This window comes from Heterodontus francisci, chromosome 43, assembly GCF_036365525.1.
Source record: "Heterodontus francisci isolate sHetFra1 chromosome 43, sHetFra1.hap1, whole genome shotgun sequence".
Lineage (NCBI taxonomy): Eukaryota > Metazoa > Chordata > Chondrichthyes > Heterodontiformes > Heterodontidae > Heterodontus > Heterodontus francisci.
In genome coordinates, this window is record NC_090413.1 from 25,364,402 (window position 1) to 25,383,534 (window position 19,133).

Genomic DNA, 19,133 nt, shown 5'->3' on the forward strand with positions numbered 1-19,133 from the left:
GCCCATTTAATGGAATGCTTTGGGAAAACTAGGGTGTTGATTTGAAGAGATGCTGTTTCTTTCGCAATTAGTGAGGAACAACTTTGTTGCTTGTTTTTCAGGGTCATCCTGGTCGAGAAGGTCCAACAGGCGATAAGGGCAATGCGGTACGTCGCGTACAGACTGGTTGGTGTGACAGTGAAAGGGCATTAATGGGTGGTGATAACTTGGTTATAGAATGGCATTGGATTTACTTGCAGGGACAGTGATGTGAAATTCCTAGCACTGGATTTTGTTCCCAACCCACCTCAGGCCTGATTGTCCTGGCGGCAGGAAAGCTCCATGGCAGCCCCTCTGCGACAGGACCCAAGTTAGCATATTTAAATAACATATTTCCATCAATGAAAAGCTAATCCACAGCGATCTTACCTTCAGTTCCCAATCCACAGTGCAATGAGCAGCACTCACACACCTTCACTTCCCTGTCCAGGGAAAGCTGGTCGCACCGAGGTGGGGGAAGGGGTGAACTCTGCACTCTGATGGGTGGGGGGGAAGGGGTGAACTCTGCACTCTGATGGGTGGGGGGGGGGAGGGGTGAACTCTGCACTCTGGGGTGGGGGGGTGGGGGAAAGGGGTGAACTCTGCACTCTGATGGGTGGGGGTGGGGGGAAGGGGTGAACTCTGCACTCTGATGGGTGGGGGGGGGGAAGGGGTGAACTCTGCACTGATGGGTGGGGGGGGGAAAGGGGTGAACTCTGCACTCTCATGGGTGGGGTGGGGAACGGGTGAACTCTGCACTCTGGGTTGGGGGGGTGAAGAGGTGAACTCTGCACTGATGGGTGGGGTGGGGGGAAGGGATGAACTCTGCACTGATGGGTGGGGGGGAAGGGGTGAACTCTGCACTGATGGGTGGGGGGAAGGGGTGAACTCTGCACTCTGGGTGGGGGGTGAACTCTGCAATCTGATGGGTGGGGGGGGTGAAGCGGTGAACTCTGTGTTACGATGTACTGTTTACAGGGCTGGCAGACTTTTACAAATGGTGCCAGCACCTGCTCCTTGATTGTGGGGGGGGGGGGGCCGTCGTGAATATGTAAAATCGCTGCCCGCCACATAATCACGTTGGCATGGATCCCGTGGCGGGCGGCTGCCCTGTTCCAAGCCCCCCGCCACTCCCATCAGCGGGAATACAAAATCCAGCCCCTAGAGTTTGCTACTCATTCTAATTTGGACAGGACTTCCTACTTTTCCAAATGAAAGTCCAATTATCTCTGTGTCTTCTTCAAACTGCGATAATTATTAATGTTTTCAGACATAATTTTCAGCAGTAGGAAAGTATAGCGTCAAAACTCTCACATCCAGCCCACACCTCTTTTCCTGCTGACGCTTGCTGGTTTAATATTGTATGTTCAGTAAGGTCCCGATCATAGTGCCTTACTCTTGGTGGCCTTCTAGCCTTTATCAGAAAGAAAGAACTTGGATTTATAAAGCGTCTTTCTTCACTACGTGTCCCAAAGCCCTCTGCAGCCAATTAAGTATTCCTCGAAGCATATTCACTGTTGGAATATAGAAAATGTGGCGGCCAGTTTGTGCAAAGCAAGCTCCCACAAACAGCACTGATGTAATAACCAAATCTGCTTTCGTGATGTTGGCTGAGGGATAAATATCAGCTCAGGAGACTGGGAGAACTGCTCTGCTGTTCTGTCCAAGACTGCCGTGGGTTCCAGTACACCTGGGAAGGTAGACCTTTGACATCTCATTCGAAAGATGACACCAGATTTGGATTTTGTTCTGCGGTGGGCGGGTCTATCAGTCACTGCAGTTCCCCTGTGTGCTGTAGACTTGATTGTGCTGATCTGAGTCCATGGACTTGTGACAGCTGCTAACACCATCGCTGTGCACAGTTCTGTCCCCTCAGTGTTTTAAACAAACTGTTATGTACACCTGCACTTTTTTCCCACGCTGTGGACTCATGATCTCATCCCCGCTAGGTCTTGTCCATAGGGATAGGGGGGGAATAGGAAAGACAATTCCCTTTGTGCAGCTTCACAGACCTGGGCTCAGGTTCCCTGCCTGTCCTCTGGAGCATGGAAAATGCACAGGCAGGTTTAACTGCCGGCCTATACTGCATCTTGCCACAACTCTTGGTTTCGTTCTTGGCATCTTATCATTCCCGCCGTTCTCCCCGCACCCCCCTCCCCCCCTCTATCGTCAGCATCTGTTGACGTGCACATCCCACCTGATCACTATCCAGTACCCTGCTGAAAGCTGAGGGAACATCGGGTGAGGACAGAATGTTGGCTTGACTGCGATGCCCATCACGGTCAAATAGTCTGCTGACTCTCGGTGTCTAGGATTATATGTAATGAGGAGGAATTGCAGGTGGATGGCTGTGGAGCTGTGCTTCAGCCTGAGTTCTGGAATTAAAGACAGTACATGGGAAGGCTGTGACACAGAAAATAGTCACTCATTAGAAACTGTGTGTTGTCTGTTATTCCATCAGTATAAAGTTACAAATGTTTCGCTCTGAATCTTCTTACCCTTTTGAGTCTTATCAGTCAGCATTCTACTGCAGGAAAAATTGTTCACATTTTTTGTTTTAAAATTCAAGTGCTCGTTTACTACAAAGTGTTGTTGGAAATATAATCCTAGCCATTTTTTTTGCAGGGTCCTCCAGGTGCACAGGGTCCAGTGGGATATCCCGGAGTCCGAGGTGTCAAGGTAAAGAACATTGCTGAAAGGCAAAGTGTCTACAGTGTGTGCGTGTGTATGTGGGGTGCGCGCGTGTGGTTTGTGTGCACGCTTGTGGGGTGTGCGCGTGTGGTTTGTGTGCACATGTGGGGCGTGTGCGTTTGGTGTGTGTGCACATGTGGGGCGTGTGCGTTTGGTGTGTGTGCACATGTGGGGCGTGTGCGTGTTGTGTGCACAAGTGTGTGTGACGTCAATGCAAAAAGGATTCACAGACTTACAATGAAAGAAACTGGTCAAACGGTTTGGTGTAGGTGGCAGAGTATCTATCAAATAATTCAGTATATTAAAACAATCATTATCATGTGTGGCGGTGCGAATGTTCATTAATTCAACATGAAGAGTTTTGGTCTAGAAAATGTAGTTGGAACCTTAAAAAGATACCTTCTAATTTACCAGGCCCTAGATTCCTTTTTGTGTGTGACTGGATTTATCTGAGGCCTGTCTAGCAATACATTTGACATGGACAAGATGGGAACGTTTCTTGAAGAACAATGTGTTCGGTGGGTGTGGAGGGAGGGACACTGAGTGTTAAATGCTTCCTCATCGTTCTTGTTCTGTTAAACCCTGCTACATAGAGACTGGTTGTTGCATGGGGTTAGTCCATGGTCTGTGAACTGTGGCAGCCCAGCCGAAGGAGAATATGGAAATGACAGCCAGGAAAGGGGCCTGCTGGTTTGTCAAGCTGGGCATCAAGACTAGATACTTCGAACCCTTCAGACGATGGAAACCAGACCAGGTGATCACACGGACTAAGTGTTGTCTGTAAAGAGACTCACCTTCTATATGATGTGATCTCTGTTCCAGTCAGGAACTGGTCCAGCTCCCTCCTGAAGGCCGAGAGACAGCATCCACTGCACCAGCGGGCAACTCATTCCAGAGACTCACTGCTGTCTGGGAAATGAAGAGCCGCCAAATTGGTTCTAATTCAGGAGCCTTGCGGCTTGTTTAACAAAGCTCTAACTTGCCATCGACTTCTTTTTGCAGGGTGCGGATGGAGTCAGAGGACTGAAGGGACACAAAGGAGAGAAGGTGAGGAAAATCCCACACTGTGTAACCTGCTGTCTAGGGTTGCCAACCCTCCAGGATTGCCCTGGAGTCTCCAGGAATTGAAGATTAATCTCTTGGGCGCTGCTCGGAGCAAACACAAGAAAATAAATCAAAAGGGCTTTAAAAACATTGTCTTTTTTGCTGTTTCTTTGAACTTTTTTTTTAGTTTATTGGTTCTAAAAATTTTGGCGATTGGGGTAAAGGGATGTTTGACCAGGTGAGACGGGAGTGATGAAACCTCCTGGAACTGTATTGTACCTCCATTCTACTTTACTGCAGAATCAGAACAGCACGAAGTATGAGGAAACTGCCATCGGGATACACAGTATCCCTCAGTCCAGCCATTGTCCATGTCTTTTTGGCCTGCGCACATTATTGCTTCATATAAACTGACAGGACTGAGTACATACTCACCACTCTTTACCTGTCCCTCTGTGAGATGTCACATTCATCCAAACATCCAACTCAATGATCAGGATCACTATTGTGTACTTTGCAATAGGCAACCTCAAAGGTAGGTGGCAGACTCCCTGACCCTCCCTTGGCCTAGGTCAAGGTGATCCCAAGAAAAAGGAGGAGGAGAATCCGCTTGGTGTTACCTTAACCCCTGCCCGATGAAAAGGGAGAGGCAACGTATTACTAGCCTCTTCATGCCTTGTAAAAATACATTCACTGTTTTTGTAGAGTTTTGAGTGTTTTAACTAAAGACATTGCTCACTTAGCATATCAATAATTTTTGACATTTGTGTTTATATAGGGGGAAGATGGATTCCCTGGTTATAAAGGTGACATGGGTCCCAAAGGGGACAGGGTAAGTTATACGTCTGTGTATTTGTGTTAACAAGCTTCTAAGTAGGGTCACAGTGCCCTTGCTTGTTCTTACTTTCTATTGCGCGCTTGCCCTCACGCATCCCCCCCACCCCCCGACTTTTCCCCCTCTTTTGCTCAGCCAGAGTTGCATATTCTAGTAGGTTGCATCTTTCTCTCTCTCCCTTGCCCTCTGTCTCTCCTCAACTCTCCCTCTGCCCCAGAGTTATCCATTCCAAATGGGTGTATCTCTCTCTCTCTCTCTCTCTTTCTCTCTCTCTTTCTCTCTCTCTCTCTCATCTCCCCATTTGGAGATGGTAGCCAGTGCCTTCAATATTTTCCAGTCTCTGCGCAGCTGAATTGTATCAGTCCCTGATGTAGGATCTTACAGAAGGAGGCCATTTGGCCCATCGTGCCTGTACTGGCTCTTTGAAAGACTTATCCAATTGACCCCACTTCCCCTGCTCTTTCACCATAGTCCAGGTGAGTTTGAGACTGTGGGCTAAATTCCCTGTTTACTGTCGGGGGATAATTTTAAAATTGATTCCTGAACTTCCTCCTCACAACAACAAATAAAGATTGTAAAGTTGTGACACCAAAAGCTTGGCAGAGCATATCATATTCTTCGTGAAGGGATTTTGAAGAAAGCTAAGGATCTTGATTAAAAATTGAACTTTCTTTCCTGCTGTAAGGAACAATAACTTTTTTAATATGATGCCTTCCACGCTTTCAGAATGTCCCGAAGTACTCTGGAGCCAGTGAACTGCTCTGAAGGGTTCTTTTTTCTGAGGTTTCACTTGCCCATCCTGTCACATCATCCACCCTCATGCTTCACCTTTGACCATCGATGCTTCTAATCTATGACAGCCCTTGTGAGCCCACAATTATTTTTCCCCATTGTAATCCGCCTCATCACTTCCTGTGTTTGTGTTCACTCAACGGGCCATCTCATTATTCATTCTTGTCCAATTCATTTTCAACGCAACGAGTTTCACTATGTTGATCCCTGGCATGAACGGGTTGTCTTATGAGGAAAGGTTGAGCAGGTTGGACCGATACCCATTGGAGTTTAGAAGAACGAGAGGTGATCTTATTGAAACATAAGATTCTGAGGGGGCTTGACAAGATAGATGCTGAGAGAATGTTTTCCCTTGTGTGGGAACGAGGGATGGAGATGAGGAATTTTTTCGCTGAGGGTCGTGAATCTTTGGAATTCTCTTCCTCGGGGAGCAGTAGAGGCTGGGTCATTGAATATATTCAAGGCTGAGCTACACAGATTTTTGAACTATAGGGGACTCGAGGGTTTTGGGGAACAGGCAGGAAAGTGGAGTTGAGGACGAGGTCAGATCAACCATGATCTTATTGAATGGCAGAGCAGGCTCAAGGGGCCGAATGGCCTAATCCTGCTTCTATTTCCTATGCTCCTATGGAGCCTCGGGGCTGAGGTAGAAAGTTTAAATCAGTGATTCCCGTCACAGGCTCTTGTTTAATTTCCATTTATATCAAACTGCAGGTAGTGATAGATCTACCATTCTGATCTATCCTTGTATGAGGTAACAGTACTAACAACAGGCCTTACTGAACCCCCAGACACATCAAACACTAACCAGCAAATCTGCTTTCGACACCTGGTTTTCATGGACCTTGTTACAGCCGCTGCGCTTTAATTGGACACCATGCTGTGAAGGCACTGGTCAAATTCATTGCGAAAGATCATTAATGTGTTCCAGATTGGGGAAACTGAGTAAAACTGCAGGAGGTGTGTTTAGTTATTTATCTGCGTATCTCCATGGCACTGTTTATGGTGGATTATTAGATATGTGTGTTACACCATATAAGGTATACAATATATTTTGTTGTCGCTAAGGTGTCTAACTGGCCTGTCCCTTTAAGGCTACAGTGCTCAGTTGCTGTTCTAAGTTCAGTTGGAGGTTTGTTGCTGTAGGTGAGGGAGATTAGCAGGTTGGTAGATGCTTGTGAAGTTCAGCCTCATTCATTCACCATCTGTGTTGTATTGTACAGACCCTCCCAGGCTGCTGAATTCAGCCTGAGATACTTTCTCGGTCGCAGTGAAGAAATGGCACCATGCACATGCTGAGAGTTCAGATTAAGTCCTGAAGGTTTAAATGATTCATGACGTCTCCTCCTATTGGACTTTAATTTGAAACTGTTTAACTTTATTTCTAAGTTCATCGGCACCTTTCATTCTCTTCAATACTTTTGTCACTTTGAAATGTGACAAGGGCACGTGCAAACATTCAAATGACAGTTGTGTCCAATTCCAGGCACTGCACTTCAGGACGAATGTCGAGGCCTTGGAGAGGGCACAGAAGAGATTGACTAGACTGAGGGATATTTGTTATGTGGAGAAACTGGAGATGTTATCCTTAACGGAGAGATGGCTAAGAAAGAAAGAAAGACTTGCATTTATATAGCACTTTTCACGACCACTAGACATCCCAAAGCACTTTACAGCCAGTTAAGTTCTTTTGAAGTGTCGTCGCTGTTGTGATGTAAGGAAATGTAACAGCCAATTTGTGCACAGCAAGATCCCACAAACAGCAATGTAATACTGACCAGATAATCTGTTTTTGCGATGCTATTTGAGGGGCAAGTCAGGCTAACTCCCCTGCTGTAGGGCCATGAGATCCATCTGAGCAGAGAGACAGGGCCTCAGTTTAATGCCACTTCTGAAAGACGGGACCTGCAGCACTCCCTCAGTACTGGCACTGGAGCGTCAGCATTGATTTTTGTGCTGGAAGGAAACTCCAAAGTGGGACTTGAACTGGGAACCTTGTGACTCCGAGGTAAGAGCGCTAACCAACTGAGCCACAGCTGACTCTCAAGAGGAGAAATTTAATCGAGGTGCTCAAAATTATGAGGTGTTTTGATACAGTAGATAAGGAGAAACTAATTCCAGTGGCAGGCGGGTCAGTAACCAGAGGACACAGATTTAAAATAATTGGCAAAGAAAACTAAGAGGATTTATTTTTTTAAACGCAGTGATTTGTTATGATTTGGAATACGCTGCCTGAAAGGCCGGTGGAAGCAGACTCAGTGGTAACTTTCAAAATGGAATTGGATAAATGCTTGAAGGGGAGAAAATTGCAGGACCACGGTGAGAGAAAAGGGGGGAGTGGGACTAATTGGAAAGCTTGTAGGAAGAGCCAGCACAGGTTCGAAGGGCTGAATGGCCTCCTGTGCTGTGTGATTTTATGCGCACAATGGGGATTTGCTTCTGAGAAGTTGGAAATAAGCAAGTTGATTTTTTTTTTGTGTGTGTGGTGGAATTCAAGCCCTCTGGGATGGAACCTCACTGAGAATTTAATCCTCTGAGCTTATTCTAAATTCTTCAGTTTGGAACAGCATGATGCTAAATATGGGATGTTTTACTGGTTTGGCATTCACAGGATATGTCGGGCAGGAGACAGCAGCAAGCCATGGCGAAAGGGCGGCCGGGGTCTGTATTATTCACACAGCTGGATGATTGAAGCAGGAACCGACTGTTGGGGAGCGAGGATTATAATATAGTGTGCTTTTCAACAGTGAACAGAAGAGTTACTCTTTATTCAAACTGTTTAAACTGTGAGCAAACATGAGGGCGGGGCTAATAACAGAAGATGATTGTGCCACAGATATTGTTTAGTGTTTCAGTCACATCATTAACAATACAACAAAATCCATCAGTCATTCATGTGTGTCAGCTGTGGTCCAGAAGGTTGTGGCTTCAATTCCCACTCCAGAAACCTGAGCACAAAATCTAGACTGACACTCCCATTGCAGTATTGAGGGAGTGCTGCACTGTCAGAGGTGCCGTCCTTTTCGGATGAGACGCTAAACTGAAGCCATCTGTCCTCTCAGGTGGATGTAACCGTTATCATGGAAGCTATTTCGCAGGCAAGCAAACAACATCACGAAGCTAAATGTAATCTGGTCATTATCACATTGCTGTCTGTGGGAGCTTGCTGTGTGCAAATTGGCTGCTGCATTGACTACATTTTCAAAATTATTCATTGCTTGTGAAGTGCTTTGGGGCTGCCCTGTGGTCAGGAAAGGTGCTAAAGAAATGCAAGTGTGACTTTCTTTCATCCAACAGCCTTCTTATCAAATGGCTACAGAAGAGATATACAGCCCCCCTCTGGACATGTGCAGCACAGCAGTGGATGTGGTGTCCTTGCGACTGATGATGATATGGACTGATCAGCTTTTCCTTTGCCTGCAGGGTGAAGCTAGTTTGTTGGGTCCACGAGGTGAAGACGGTCCAGAAGGAATCAAGGGCCAGATGGGTCCAATTGGCGAACCCGGCCCCAGTGGTCAGCCCGGTGAGAAGGTCAGTTTGTGGTTTTTTTGGCTTTAGGCTGTGCCTTGTGACTCTGTTCCCTCCTATATTAATGCAAATCAACAACCCCCCCCCACCTCCTCAGATCTCCAAACCTAGATTCTTTACAGCTGTATCTATCCGGTTGTAATATTTAACAAGCAAAATGCACTGGAGGTGGGTAAATTAACAGGACAGAAAGGGGAATTCAAGAAGAGATTTAGGTCACTGCTAACATCGTCCATCTTTGAAATAGAGGAGCCACTAACTCTGTGACGCGTACATTACCATAATATCCACAGTTCAGCTCACATTATAATTGAGAAGAGCTAAATTAAGCTGTTACTTTCTCCTCCAGTTGTACAAGATTTTTTTGTGCAGGAGCCAAGTTGACATTAGGAGAGGCGCAGCTTTTACTCCCATTATAGTCCAGCTTCAGCCATAAATGATGGTGCGGCTCCTTTGCTTTGGCTGAATGACTCGTTTCCCACCCCCCCCCGATGTGGATTAAGATGCGAATGGGGTTAGAGGAAGAAGGGCGTCAGGAAGCTTGTGTGAGCGGAAAAACGCTAGGATTAGTTGGGCCGAATGGCCTGTTTCTGTGCTGTAAATACTATGTAAGGCTATGTATGTAATCGCAATTGGGCAAATTTCAGTCCTGAGGCTGGGCTTGACCAATGGCTTTGTGAAAGGCACTATAGAAAAACGTTGAGTTCAGTAAAATGACATCATTGCAATGGGGTCACGTACATGATGATTATGTCTTAACACAGTGACACTGGCAGTTGCCGACGTACATCCTGAAATACTGCTGCTGCTGGCACTGTTCCCTGCGACGTTCCGACTGATTTTTCTCCCATAATATCTGGTAGATTAACAATCAATTCCGGGAAACTCCAAAACAGTCGGGGGATCGGCAACCCTAGATTGGATGGATCCATGTAACTGCTTTCCTGCCATTGACACGTCTCTGTGCTGACTCATCAAATCATGGGAGCTGGAGCAGTGCAGTGCAGCCCATGAGTGGTGGGGAGAGGAGTTGTATAAACGCAACTTGTTCTGGCAGCTGCCATTATTAACTGATTGACCCATCGGTCAACCAGTGGCAGGAATGTGGGGCAATGGGCATTTGGGGGGCAGGAGGTGATGTAACCACCTGGACAGGTGACCAGAAGCTTGGTCGAAAAGTTCAGGAGTGTCTTGAAGGGGGAGTAAGGGTTGGAGAGCTTTAGGGAGGGAATTCCAGGGCGTAGGGCCCAGGCAAAAGAAGGCACAGCTGCCAGCGGTGGAGCCATGGAAATCGGAGATGTGTAAAAGACCAGAATTGGAGAAGCACAGATATCTTGAAGTGTTGTGGGGCTGGGCTAGGTTACAGAGATAGCAAGGGGTGGGTGGCCATGGATTTGAAAACAAGGTTGAGAATTTTAAAAGTAGAGGAGATGTTGCACTGGGGAGTAATATTGGTCAGCGAGCACAGCAGTGATGGGTGAATGGGACTTGGCATGAGTTAGGAAACTGGCAGCAGAGGAGTTAATCCATCAGCAGTTTGCCATCCCATATTGACAGCTGAAGTGAAATTTGTAAGTACTTTCATTATTTTTAATAACCTGCACTGTGGATTTTATACTCAGCTCGATTAAATAATTGAGTTTTTCTTTCTTTTCTGAAAAAAACAGGGAAATCTAGGTGTTCCTGGCCTGCCTGGGTATCCAGGGAGAAAGGGTCCAAAGGTGAGTGGGGGTTAAAGTTCAAAGTGCAAATGTTCGTTGCGTCAACTTCCTGAGTTAGTTTGAGAGAATAAAATAGAGAGAAACTCGGTCAATTTGTTTTCCTTGTTTTGAGGGAGGTTAAGAGAGAGGTCAGAGTTGATCTTGAACCCAAATCCACAATCAACGGGATCTGTTTGGCCCCATATTTTTATTCTAATTCATTCACAGGACATGGGTGTCACTGGCAAGGCATCCCTAATTGGAATTAAAAAGCCAGTATCAGTAATGGTGACCATGAAACTACTGATTGTCATAAAAACCCATCTGGTTCACTCAGGAAGGAAATCTGCCATCCTTACCTGGCCTGGCCTGTATATTACTTCAAAGCCACATCAGTGTGGCCCACTCTGCCCAAGCAAGCCTCTCAATTGTCAAGAAGGCGGCACACCGCCACCTTCTCGAGGGCAATGAGGGATGGGCAATAGATGCTGGCCTTACCAGCGACGCCCAAATCCCATGAATGAATAAAAGCAAGAGTTTGTGCTGGTGAGGTGGGAGAGCTTTTCTGAAAAATGGCCTGTGGTGGGCCTTGAGCACCATATCATTAAATATTGTACCACTTTCTGGGAGTTGAGGGTATGCAGTGGGGAGAGTGCACTAGCTGAGCTGCCATTTTCTGCACCTTGAAGTGAGGATATTTTGGTGACAAGTCAGCCTACGGTAGCTGCCTTTCTTGCCCATTCTCCCGAAAACAGGTCCATCCTGGCAGATGGAATTCGGTGCAGAAAAGGGTGATGCACTTTTGGAGGACTAATATCGAAAATCAGTATACTATAAATGGCACTATTTTGAAAAGTGTAAATGAGCAGAAAGACCCTGATGTTCACATATGCAAATCCTTGTAGGTGATGGGGCAAGTTGATACACGTGGTTTAAAAGAGCTTATAGGTTACCTGGATTTATAAATTGAAGTATAGAATACAAAAGCAAAGAGATCATGCGAGAACTTTATAGACTACTGGTTTGGCCTCAGCTGGAGTACTGTGGACAGCTTTGGACACCGCACTTTAGGAGACAGATCAAGGCCGTAGAAAGGGTAGAGAGAGCATTCAGTAGGATGTTATCAGGGTTCAGAGACTTCAGTTATTAGGAGAGGTTGGAAAAGTTAGGACTGTTCTTCTTGGAACAGAGAAGGTAAAGAGGTGACCGAATGTAGGTTAAAGATGATGAGAGGTTTTAATAGAGAAAAATTATTCCCCCCGGCGAATGAGTCAATAACCAGAGTCATAGATTTTAAATCTTTGGAAGAAAAATCTAGAGGAGAGACGAGCAGAATTTTTTTCACTGAGTTTTTGGGATCTGTAATGTTTTGCCTGAAAAGGTGGTGGAAGCTGATTCTACCAATGATTTTTAAAGGGAGTTGGACAGGTACTAGAAGATGAGGAACTAAAGAGTTACGGATAAAACGCATGGATGTGGGACTAAGCCTGACTGCTCTTTCAAAGAGCTAGCACAGGCATGTTGGGCTACGTGGCCGCTTTCCGTGTTTTATGTTTTATGATTCAGTGATTCCTCTTGTTGAACATTGCATTCCAGCAACGACGTGGAACTTTGCCAACTTATTCAGTGTATAAATGAGGAGGGTTTATTGGCTGAAGAATGGTATGAACACAATGCAAACTGGTCAATCCGATATGTCCGTGCACATGAAAGCATTTTTTCCATTTTCTTTTGGCTGCGGAGAATGAAAACTGCACCTGGCAGGACCCGGTTGAGGAATATGTTAGGAAGCAGGAAATGCACACTGAACTAGAGCGGGATTGAAACATGATGGGGTTGCCTAAAGGGAACATATTTTGCCTAAAGGGAACATATTTTTCTACTTTCAAGAAATCTGCAAGTTTCTGGCAGCTACCTGTATGGCTTGTTACTCACTGACTTCGCTGGATGTTGGAGCATTTGGTTGAAAGTGAAGATGAAATTGTAAAAGGCATGACTTTAAAAAACACACCGTACACGTGAGCTGGTGGGAGTTTACTGGACTAGTGTGGGAATTGATGCTGCAGTAGGGAAGAGGGAGACACCAACAGACACTGAAGGCCAAGGGCCCAATTACAGCATCAGTACTGGGTAGCCCTACACTGTGAGCACAGCTAATGGGGAGGAGATGAAACCTCACTCCGTGTTTACTCCGTGTCGAGCTCCACGTGGGGTTCCTGACCCAGCTCACCCGCGGAGACTGACAGCCCGCATGTCAGAATGCAGTAGGAGAAGGTGTGACACACGGATTGCGTTCTTCAGGAATGGGATGAAGTTCAGGCGGAAATGGAAAATGCGTGGAAAAGGGGATATGTGCTCGATTGCCAAAGGGACGTTAAGGATGTAGAGAACATAAGCGTAGACACACCAGGGTGATCCCAAGGATGGAAGATTAGAGTTTAGGAGGAGAAAGCTGAGATCCTGGGCTATTTCCACTTGGACACAGAAGTCTAAGAGGAGATCTTCACCTTCTGACTGTTCCAGTACAGGCACAATGGACCAAATAGCCGCCTATTGTGCAGTGTCATTATTGGACTCTACGATAAAATCGAGATTCAACATTTACGAAGCATTTTGATAGAGTGAATATGGAAAGGTTATTCACTTTGGTTGGAGAGGCAGTGATGGCGAGGGTGGGGAAGTGGGTGGTCTATATAAAATGATCACTGAGACTGCAAGGGAAAGTGTCAGAAATATTCAAAACCAAGACAGGTGCAGGGCCATGAGGAAGAGAACAGAGGGAATAGTTTTGGATTGAGCCAGTACCGATAGAGTGGGCTGCATGGCCTCACCCTGTACTGTAGACTTCCTTGCCTGTATGATAGAGTTGTATACACTGTTACTGGAAGCCACAAGTCATTCTGATCTAATAGCCTTCCCTTGCTCTGTGCTTTTCTAACTATGTCAGTGGTAACAGAGGCAGATTTAATTGTAACATTGCACTGAATCTTATACCTTTTGTGGTAAATTTTATGTTTTTAATCTTCTCTCCTTGTCAGGGTTCCACAAGCTTCGCAGGACCGCCAGGACTGATTGGAGAAAAGGGCAGAAGGGTATGTGTGTCTCTGTCTGTCCCCTCAAAACACAGCCCCTGTTTCCAGGCATCGATTGACTGCCGGAGTGTGCTTGTTGGGAACTGGGGGCTGAGTCATGGCTATTTGTTCACTCAGTTCTAGGAGAGCCATGTTTGGCCATAAAATAGGAATAAAACCTTCGACCAGTGACTCAGTCAGGAGTGGGCTATAGAATGTGTGGAAGAGAAGGGAACTTCACTCTACCTGTGCTGTCTCTGATCTGAGAGTGCTTGCTGATGATGAGGGCCCAACACTAACATCCTTTAACTTGATCTGCACACACGAAAAGGGGAAGAGAAAGAAAAACAGCAAAGAAAAATGTAAAGTCCATGCCTCAAGCCTCCTCATATGCCCTACCTGTGAGACTAGTCCAGAATTGGAGCATCCTGAGCCTGATTTTTGCAAAGGGCCTTGTGCGAGAATTGGCCTCCGACAGTGTTCCATGTGAAGGAGAACGCACAACACCACGGTCCCCAACAATATGGGATATGTTTACGGAACTATCTGGGAGGCCACCAAGAAGGGAAGCTCAGGAATTGAGTTTGACCCATTGGGTGAGGGAGGGCCATTTTTGGGGAAGAGGGTCAGGATACAGAGGAGTCATAGAGTCATTTACAACATGGAAGTAGGCCATTTGGCCCATCGAGTCCCTGCCAGCTCTTCACGGAGATATGCAGTCAGTCCCACTCCCCGGCTCGATTCGAGGTTGGGAATAATCAGGTCTATGATGCAGGTCCCCCGTTGAGATGTGCAGACAGACTCCAAGCGGACAATAAGTTTGCACAATAAATGCTGGTAGTAGAGTTGGTACGATGTCAATACCTGTAAGAGTTAATCTCCCTGAAAATCTTGTTATTGTTGCAACATAACAGATCATCTAGATTGTTGTAGCAAATGTTCCTTCTGGCCCACATTGGTCTGTCAGTCCCGATAATAATGAAGTCTTTCTGTCAATTCCCTGACAGGGTAGAGCAGGACCTCCTGGAGTGCGTGGACAGCGGGGACCTACGGTGAGTGTCTCCTATTAACTTTAAAACAAAATGTTTTTATAAATGAGGTGACTTTGAGAGACCACCTTCTGCAATCAGAATAATACCTCATGGGAGATCTATGTCTATATTTCCTCCCCTCTCTTTCTCTCCTCTCTACCCATCTCTCCCCTCCTCTCCCCCATCTCCTCTCTCCCTCCTCCCCCTCCTCTCCCCTTCCCCTTCTCCCCTTCCCCTTCTCCCCTCTCCCTCTCCCTTCTCCCCCTTCTCTCCCTCCCCTTTATTCGCCGTCCCCTTCTCCCCTCTTCCCCCTACCCCTTTCCGCCCTCTCTCTCCTCCCTCTCCCTCCCTGCCCCCTCCCCTCCCTTCTATCTTCCCCCCCAGTCCCTCCATCCCGCTCCCTCCCCCATCCCTTCCTCTCCCCTTCCCTCTTCCACCTCTCTCATTCCCCTTCTCTCTCCTTTCTCTATCCCATTTCTCGCTCTCTCCTTTCTCCTTTCTCTCTCTCTCTCCTTTCTCCTTTCTTTCTCTCTCTCCCATTTCTTTCTGCCTCCCGTTTCTCTCTCCCTCCCGTTTCTCTCTCCCTCCCGTTTCTCTCTCCCTCCCGTTTCTCTCTCCCTCCCGTTTCTCTTTCCCTCCCGTTTCTCTCTCCCTCCCGTTTCTCTCTCCCTCCCGTTTCTCTCTCCCTCCCGTTTCTCTCTCCCTCCCGTTTCTCTCTCCCTCCCGTTTCTCTCTCCCTCCCGTTTCTCTCTCCCTCCCGTTTCTCTCTCCCACCCGTTTCTCTCTCCCACCCGTTTCTCTCTCTCTCTCCCATTTCTCTCTCTCTCTCTCCCATTTCTCTCTCTCCCATTTCTCTCTCTCCCATTTCTCTCTCTCCCATTTCTCTCTCTCCCATTTCTCTCTCTCCCATTTCTTTCTCTCTCTCTCCCATTTCTCTCTCTCTCTCTCTCTCCCATTTCTCTCTCTCTCTCTCTCTCCCATTTCTTTCTCTCTCTCTCTCCCATTTCTCTCTCTCTCTCTCTCTCCCGTTTCTCTCTCTCTCTCTCTCTCCCGTTTCTCTCTCTCTCTCTCTCTCCCATTCCTCTCTCTCTCTCTCTCCCATTTCTCTCTCTCCCATTTCTCTCTCCCATTTCTTTCTCTCTCTCTCCCATTTCTTTCTCTCTCTCTCCCATTTCTTTCTCTCTCTCTCCCATTTCTCTCTCTCTCTCTCCCATTTCTTTCTCTCTCCCGTTTCTCTCTCTCTCCCGTTTCTCTCTCTCTCTCTCTCCCGTTTCTCTCTCTCTCTCTCTCCCGTTTCTCTCTCTCTCTCTCCCATTTCTCTCTCTCCCATTTCGCGCTCTCTCCCATTTCGCGCTCTCTCCCATTTCGCGCTCTCTCCCATTTCGCGCTCTCTCCCATTTCTCTCTCTCTCCCATTTCTCTCTCTCTCCCATTTCTCTCCCTCTCCCTATCTCTCTCTCTCCCTATCTCTCTCTCTCCCTCTCTCCCTATCTCTCTCTCTCCCATTTCTCTCTCTCCCATTTCTCTCTCTCCCATTTCTCTCTCTCCCATTTCTCTCTCTCCCATTTCTCTCTCTCCCATTTCTTTCTCTCTCTCTCCCATTTCTCTCTCTCTCTCTCTCTCCCATTTCTTTCTCTCTCTCTCCCATTTCTCTCTCTCTCTCTCCCGTTTCTCTCTCTCTCTCTCTCTCCCGTTTCTCTCTCTCTCTCTCTCCCGTTTCTCTCTCTCTCTCTCTCCCATTCCTCTCTCTCTCTCCCATTTCTCTCTCTCCCATTTCTCTCTCTCCCATTTCTCTCTCCCATTTCTTTCTCTCTCTCTCCCATTTCTTTCTCTCTCTCTCCCATTTCTTTCTCTCTCTCTCCCATTTCTCTCTCTCTCTCTCCCATTTCTTTCTCTCTCCCGTTTCTCTCTCTCTCTCTCTCCCGTTTCTCTCTCTCTCTCTCTCCCGTTTCTCTCTCTCTCTCTCTCCCGTTTCTCTCTCCCTCCCGTTTCTCTCTCCCTCCCGTTTCTCTCTCCCTCCCGTTTCTCTCTCCCTCCCGTTTCTCTCTCCCTCCCGTTTCTCTCTCCCTCCCGTTTCTCTCTCCCTCCCGTTTCTCTCTCCCTTCCGTTTCTCTCTCCCTCCCGTTTCTCTCTCCCTCCCGTTTCTCTCTCTCTCTCCCGTTTCTCTCTCTCTCTCTCCCGTTTCTCTCTCTCTCTCTCCCGTTTCTCTCTCTCTCTCTCCCATTTCTCTCTCTCCCATTTCTCTCTCTCCCATTTCTCTCTCTCTCTCCCATTTCTCTCTCTCTCTCTCCCATTTCTCTCTCTCTCTCTCCCATTTCTCTCTCTCTCTCTCCCATTTCTCTCTCTCTCTCTCCCATTTCGCGCTCTCTCCCATTTCGCGCTCTCTCCCATTTCGCGCTCTCTCCCATTTCTCTCTCTCTCCCATTTCTCTCCCTCTCCCTATCTCTCTCTCTCCCTATCTCTCTCTCTCCCTCTCTCCCTATCTCTCTCTCTCCCATTTCTCTCTCTCCCATTTCTCTCTCTCCCATTTCTCTCTCTCCCATTTCTCTCTCTCCCATTTCTTTCTCTCTCTCTCCCGTTTCTCTCTCTCTCTCTCCCGTTTCTCTCTCTCTCTCTCCCGTTTCTCTCTCTCTCTCTCCCATTTCTCTCTCTCCCATTTCTCTCTCTCCCATTTCTCTCTCTCTCTCCCATTTCTCTCTCTCTCTCTCCCATTTCTCTCTCTCTCTCTCCCATTTCTCTCTCTCTCTCTCCCATTTCTCTCTCTCTCTCTCCCATTTCGCGCTCTCTCCCATTTCGCGCTCTCTCCCATTTCGCGCTCTCTCCCATTTCTCTCTCTCTCCCATTTCTCTCCCTCTCCCTATCTCTCTCTCTCCCTATCTCTCTCTCTCCCTCTCTCCCTATCTCTCTCTCTCCCATTTCTCTCTCTCCCATTTCTCTCTCTCCCATTTCTCTCTCTCCCATTTCTCTCTCTCCCATTTCTTTCTCTCTCTCTCCCATTTCTCTCTCTCTCTCTCCCATTTCTTTCTCTCTCTCTCCCATTTCTCTCTCTCTCTCTCTCTCTCTCCCGTTTCTCTCTCTCTCTCTCTCTCCCGTTTCTCTCTCTCTCTCTCTCTCCCGTTTCTCTCTCTCTCTCTCTCCCATTCCTCTCTCTCTCTCCCATTTCTCTCTCTCCCATTTCTCTCTCCCATTTCTTTCTCTCTCTCTCCCATTTCTTTCTCTCTCTCTCCCATTTCTTTCTCTCTCTCTCCCATTTCTCTCTCTCTCTCTCCCATTTCTTTCTCTCTCCCGTTTCTCTCTCTCTCTCTCTCCCGTTTCTCTCTCTCTCTCTCTCCCGTTTCTCTCTCTCTCTCTCTCCCGTTTCTCTCTCCCTCCCGTTTCTCTCTCCCTCCCGTTTCTCTCTCCCTCCCGTTTCTCTCTCCCTTCCGTTTCTCTCTCCCTCCCGTTTCTCTCTCTCTCTCCCGTTTCTCTCTCTCTCTCCCGTTTCTCTCTCTCTCTCTCCCGTTTCTCTCTCTCTCTCTCCCGTTTCTCTCTCTCTCTCTCCCGTTTCTCTCTCTCTCTCTCCCATTTCTCTCTCTCCCATTTCTCTCTCTCCCATTTCTCTCTCTCTCTCCCATTTCTCTCTCTCTCTCCCATTTCTTTCTCTCTCTCTCCCATTTCTCTCTCTCTCTCTCCCATTTCTCTCTCTCTCTCTCCCATTTCTCTCTCTCTCTCTCCCATTTCTCTCTCTCCCATTTTGCGCTCTCTCCCATTTCGCGCTCTCTCCCATTTCGCGCTCTCTCCCATTTCGCGCTCTCTCCCATTTCGCGCTCTCTCCCATTTCGCGCTCTCTCCCATTTCGCGCTCTCTCCCATTTCTCTCTCTCTCCCATTTCTCTCTCTCTCCCATTTCTCTCCCTCTCCCTATCTCTCTCTCTCCCTATCTCCCTCTCTCCCTATCTCTCTCTCTCCCTCTCTCCCTATCTCTCTCTCTCCCTATCTCTCTCTCTCCCTATCTCTCTCTCTCCCTATCTCTCTCGCTCCCTATCTCTCTCGCTCCCTATCTCTCTCGCTCCCTATCTCTCTCGCTCCCTATCTCTCTCTCTCCCTATCTCTCTCTCTCTCGCTCTCTCCCTATCTCTCTCTCTCTCTCTCTCCCTGTCTATCTATATCTATATATCTGTATGTATCTATATCTTTATATTATTTTACACGCATAAAAAATATTTGCAATGCTTGCACGTCCTGTCCAACTTTCTCTTTATTTGGTCACTGCTCAGTATCTGTGCTCTTCATCTCCCACACTTCTATGTGGATCCTTGGGATGTTTCCAGTGTTGAAGCTGCTCTATAAATCAAGTTGGCATCCCAAAGTGCTTTACAGCCACTGAACCTCTTTTGAAGTGTAGTTACTGTTTTAATGCGGCAGACAATTAGCACACAGCAAGAT

At 47.2% G+C, this 19,133-nt stretch overlaps 1 protein-coding gene across 2 annotated transcripts in view; it reads left to right on the plus strand.

Moving 5' to 3' along the window:
- Window positions 1–19,133, plus strand: part of LOC137355733 (collagen alpha-1(XI) chain-like) — a 244,071-nt gene that overhangs the window by 146,668 nt on the left and 78,270 nt on the right. For both annotated transcript variants that reach the window (XM_068021204.1, XM_068021206.1), the window contains 8 exons: window positions 102–146; window positions 2,644–2,697; window positions 3,712–3,756; window positions 4,532–4,585; window positions 8,804–8,911; window positions 10,576–10,629; window positions 13,647–13,700; window positions 14,687–14,731. In XM_068021204.1, the coding sequence (XP_067877305.1) occupies window positions 102–146; window positions 2,644–2,697; window positions 3,712–3,756; window positions 4,532–4,585; window positions 8,804–8,911; window positions 10,576–10,629; window positions 13,647–13,700; window positions 14,687–14,731 (459 nt within the window). The remainder of the gene's footprint in view (window positions 1–101; window positions 147–2,643; window positions 2,698–3,711; window positions 3,757–4,531; window positions 4,586–8,803; window positions 8,912–10,575; window positions 10,630–13,646; window positions 13,701–14,686; window positions 14,732–19,133) is intronic.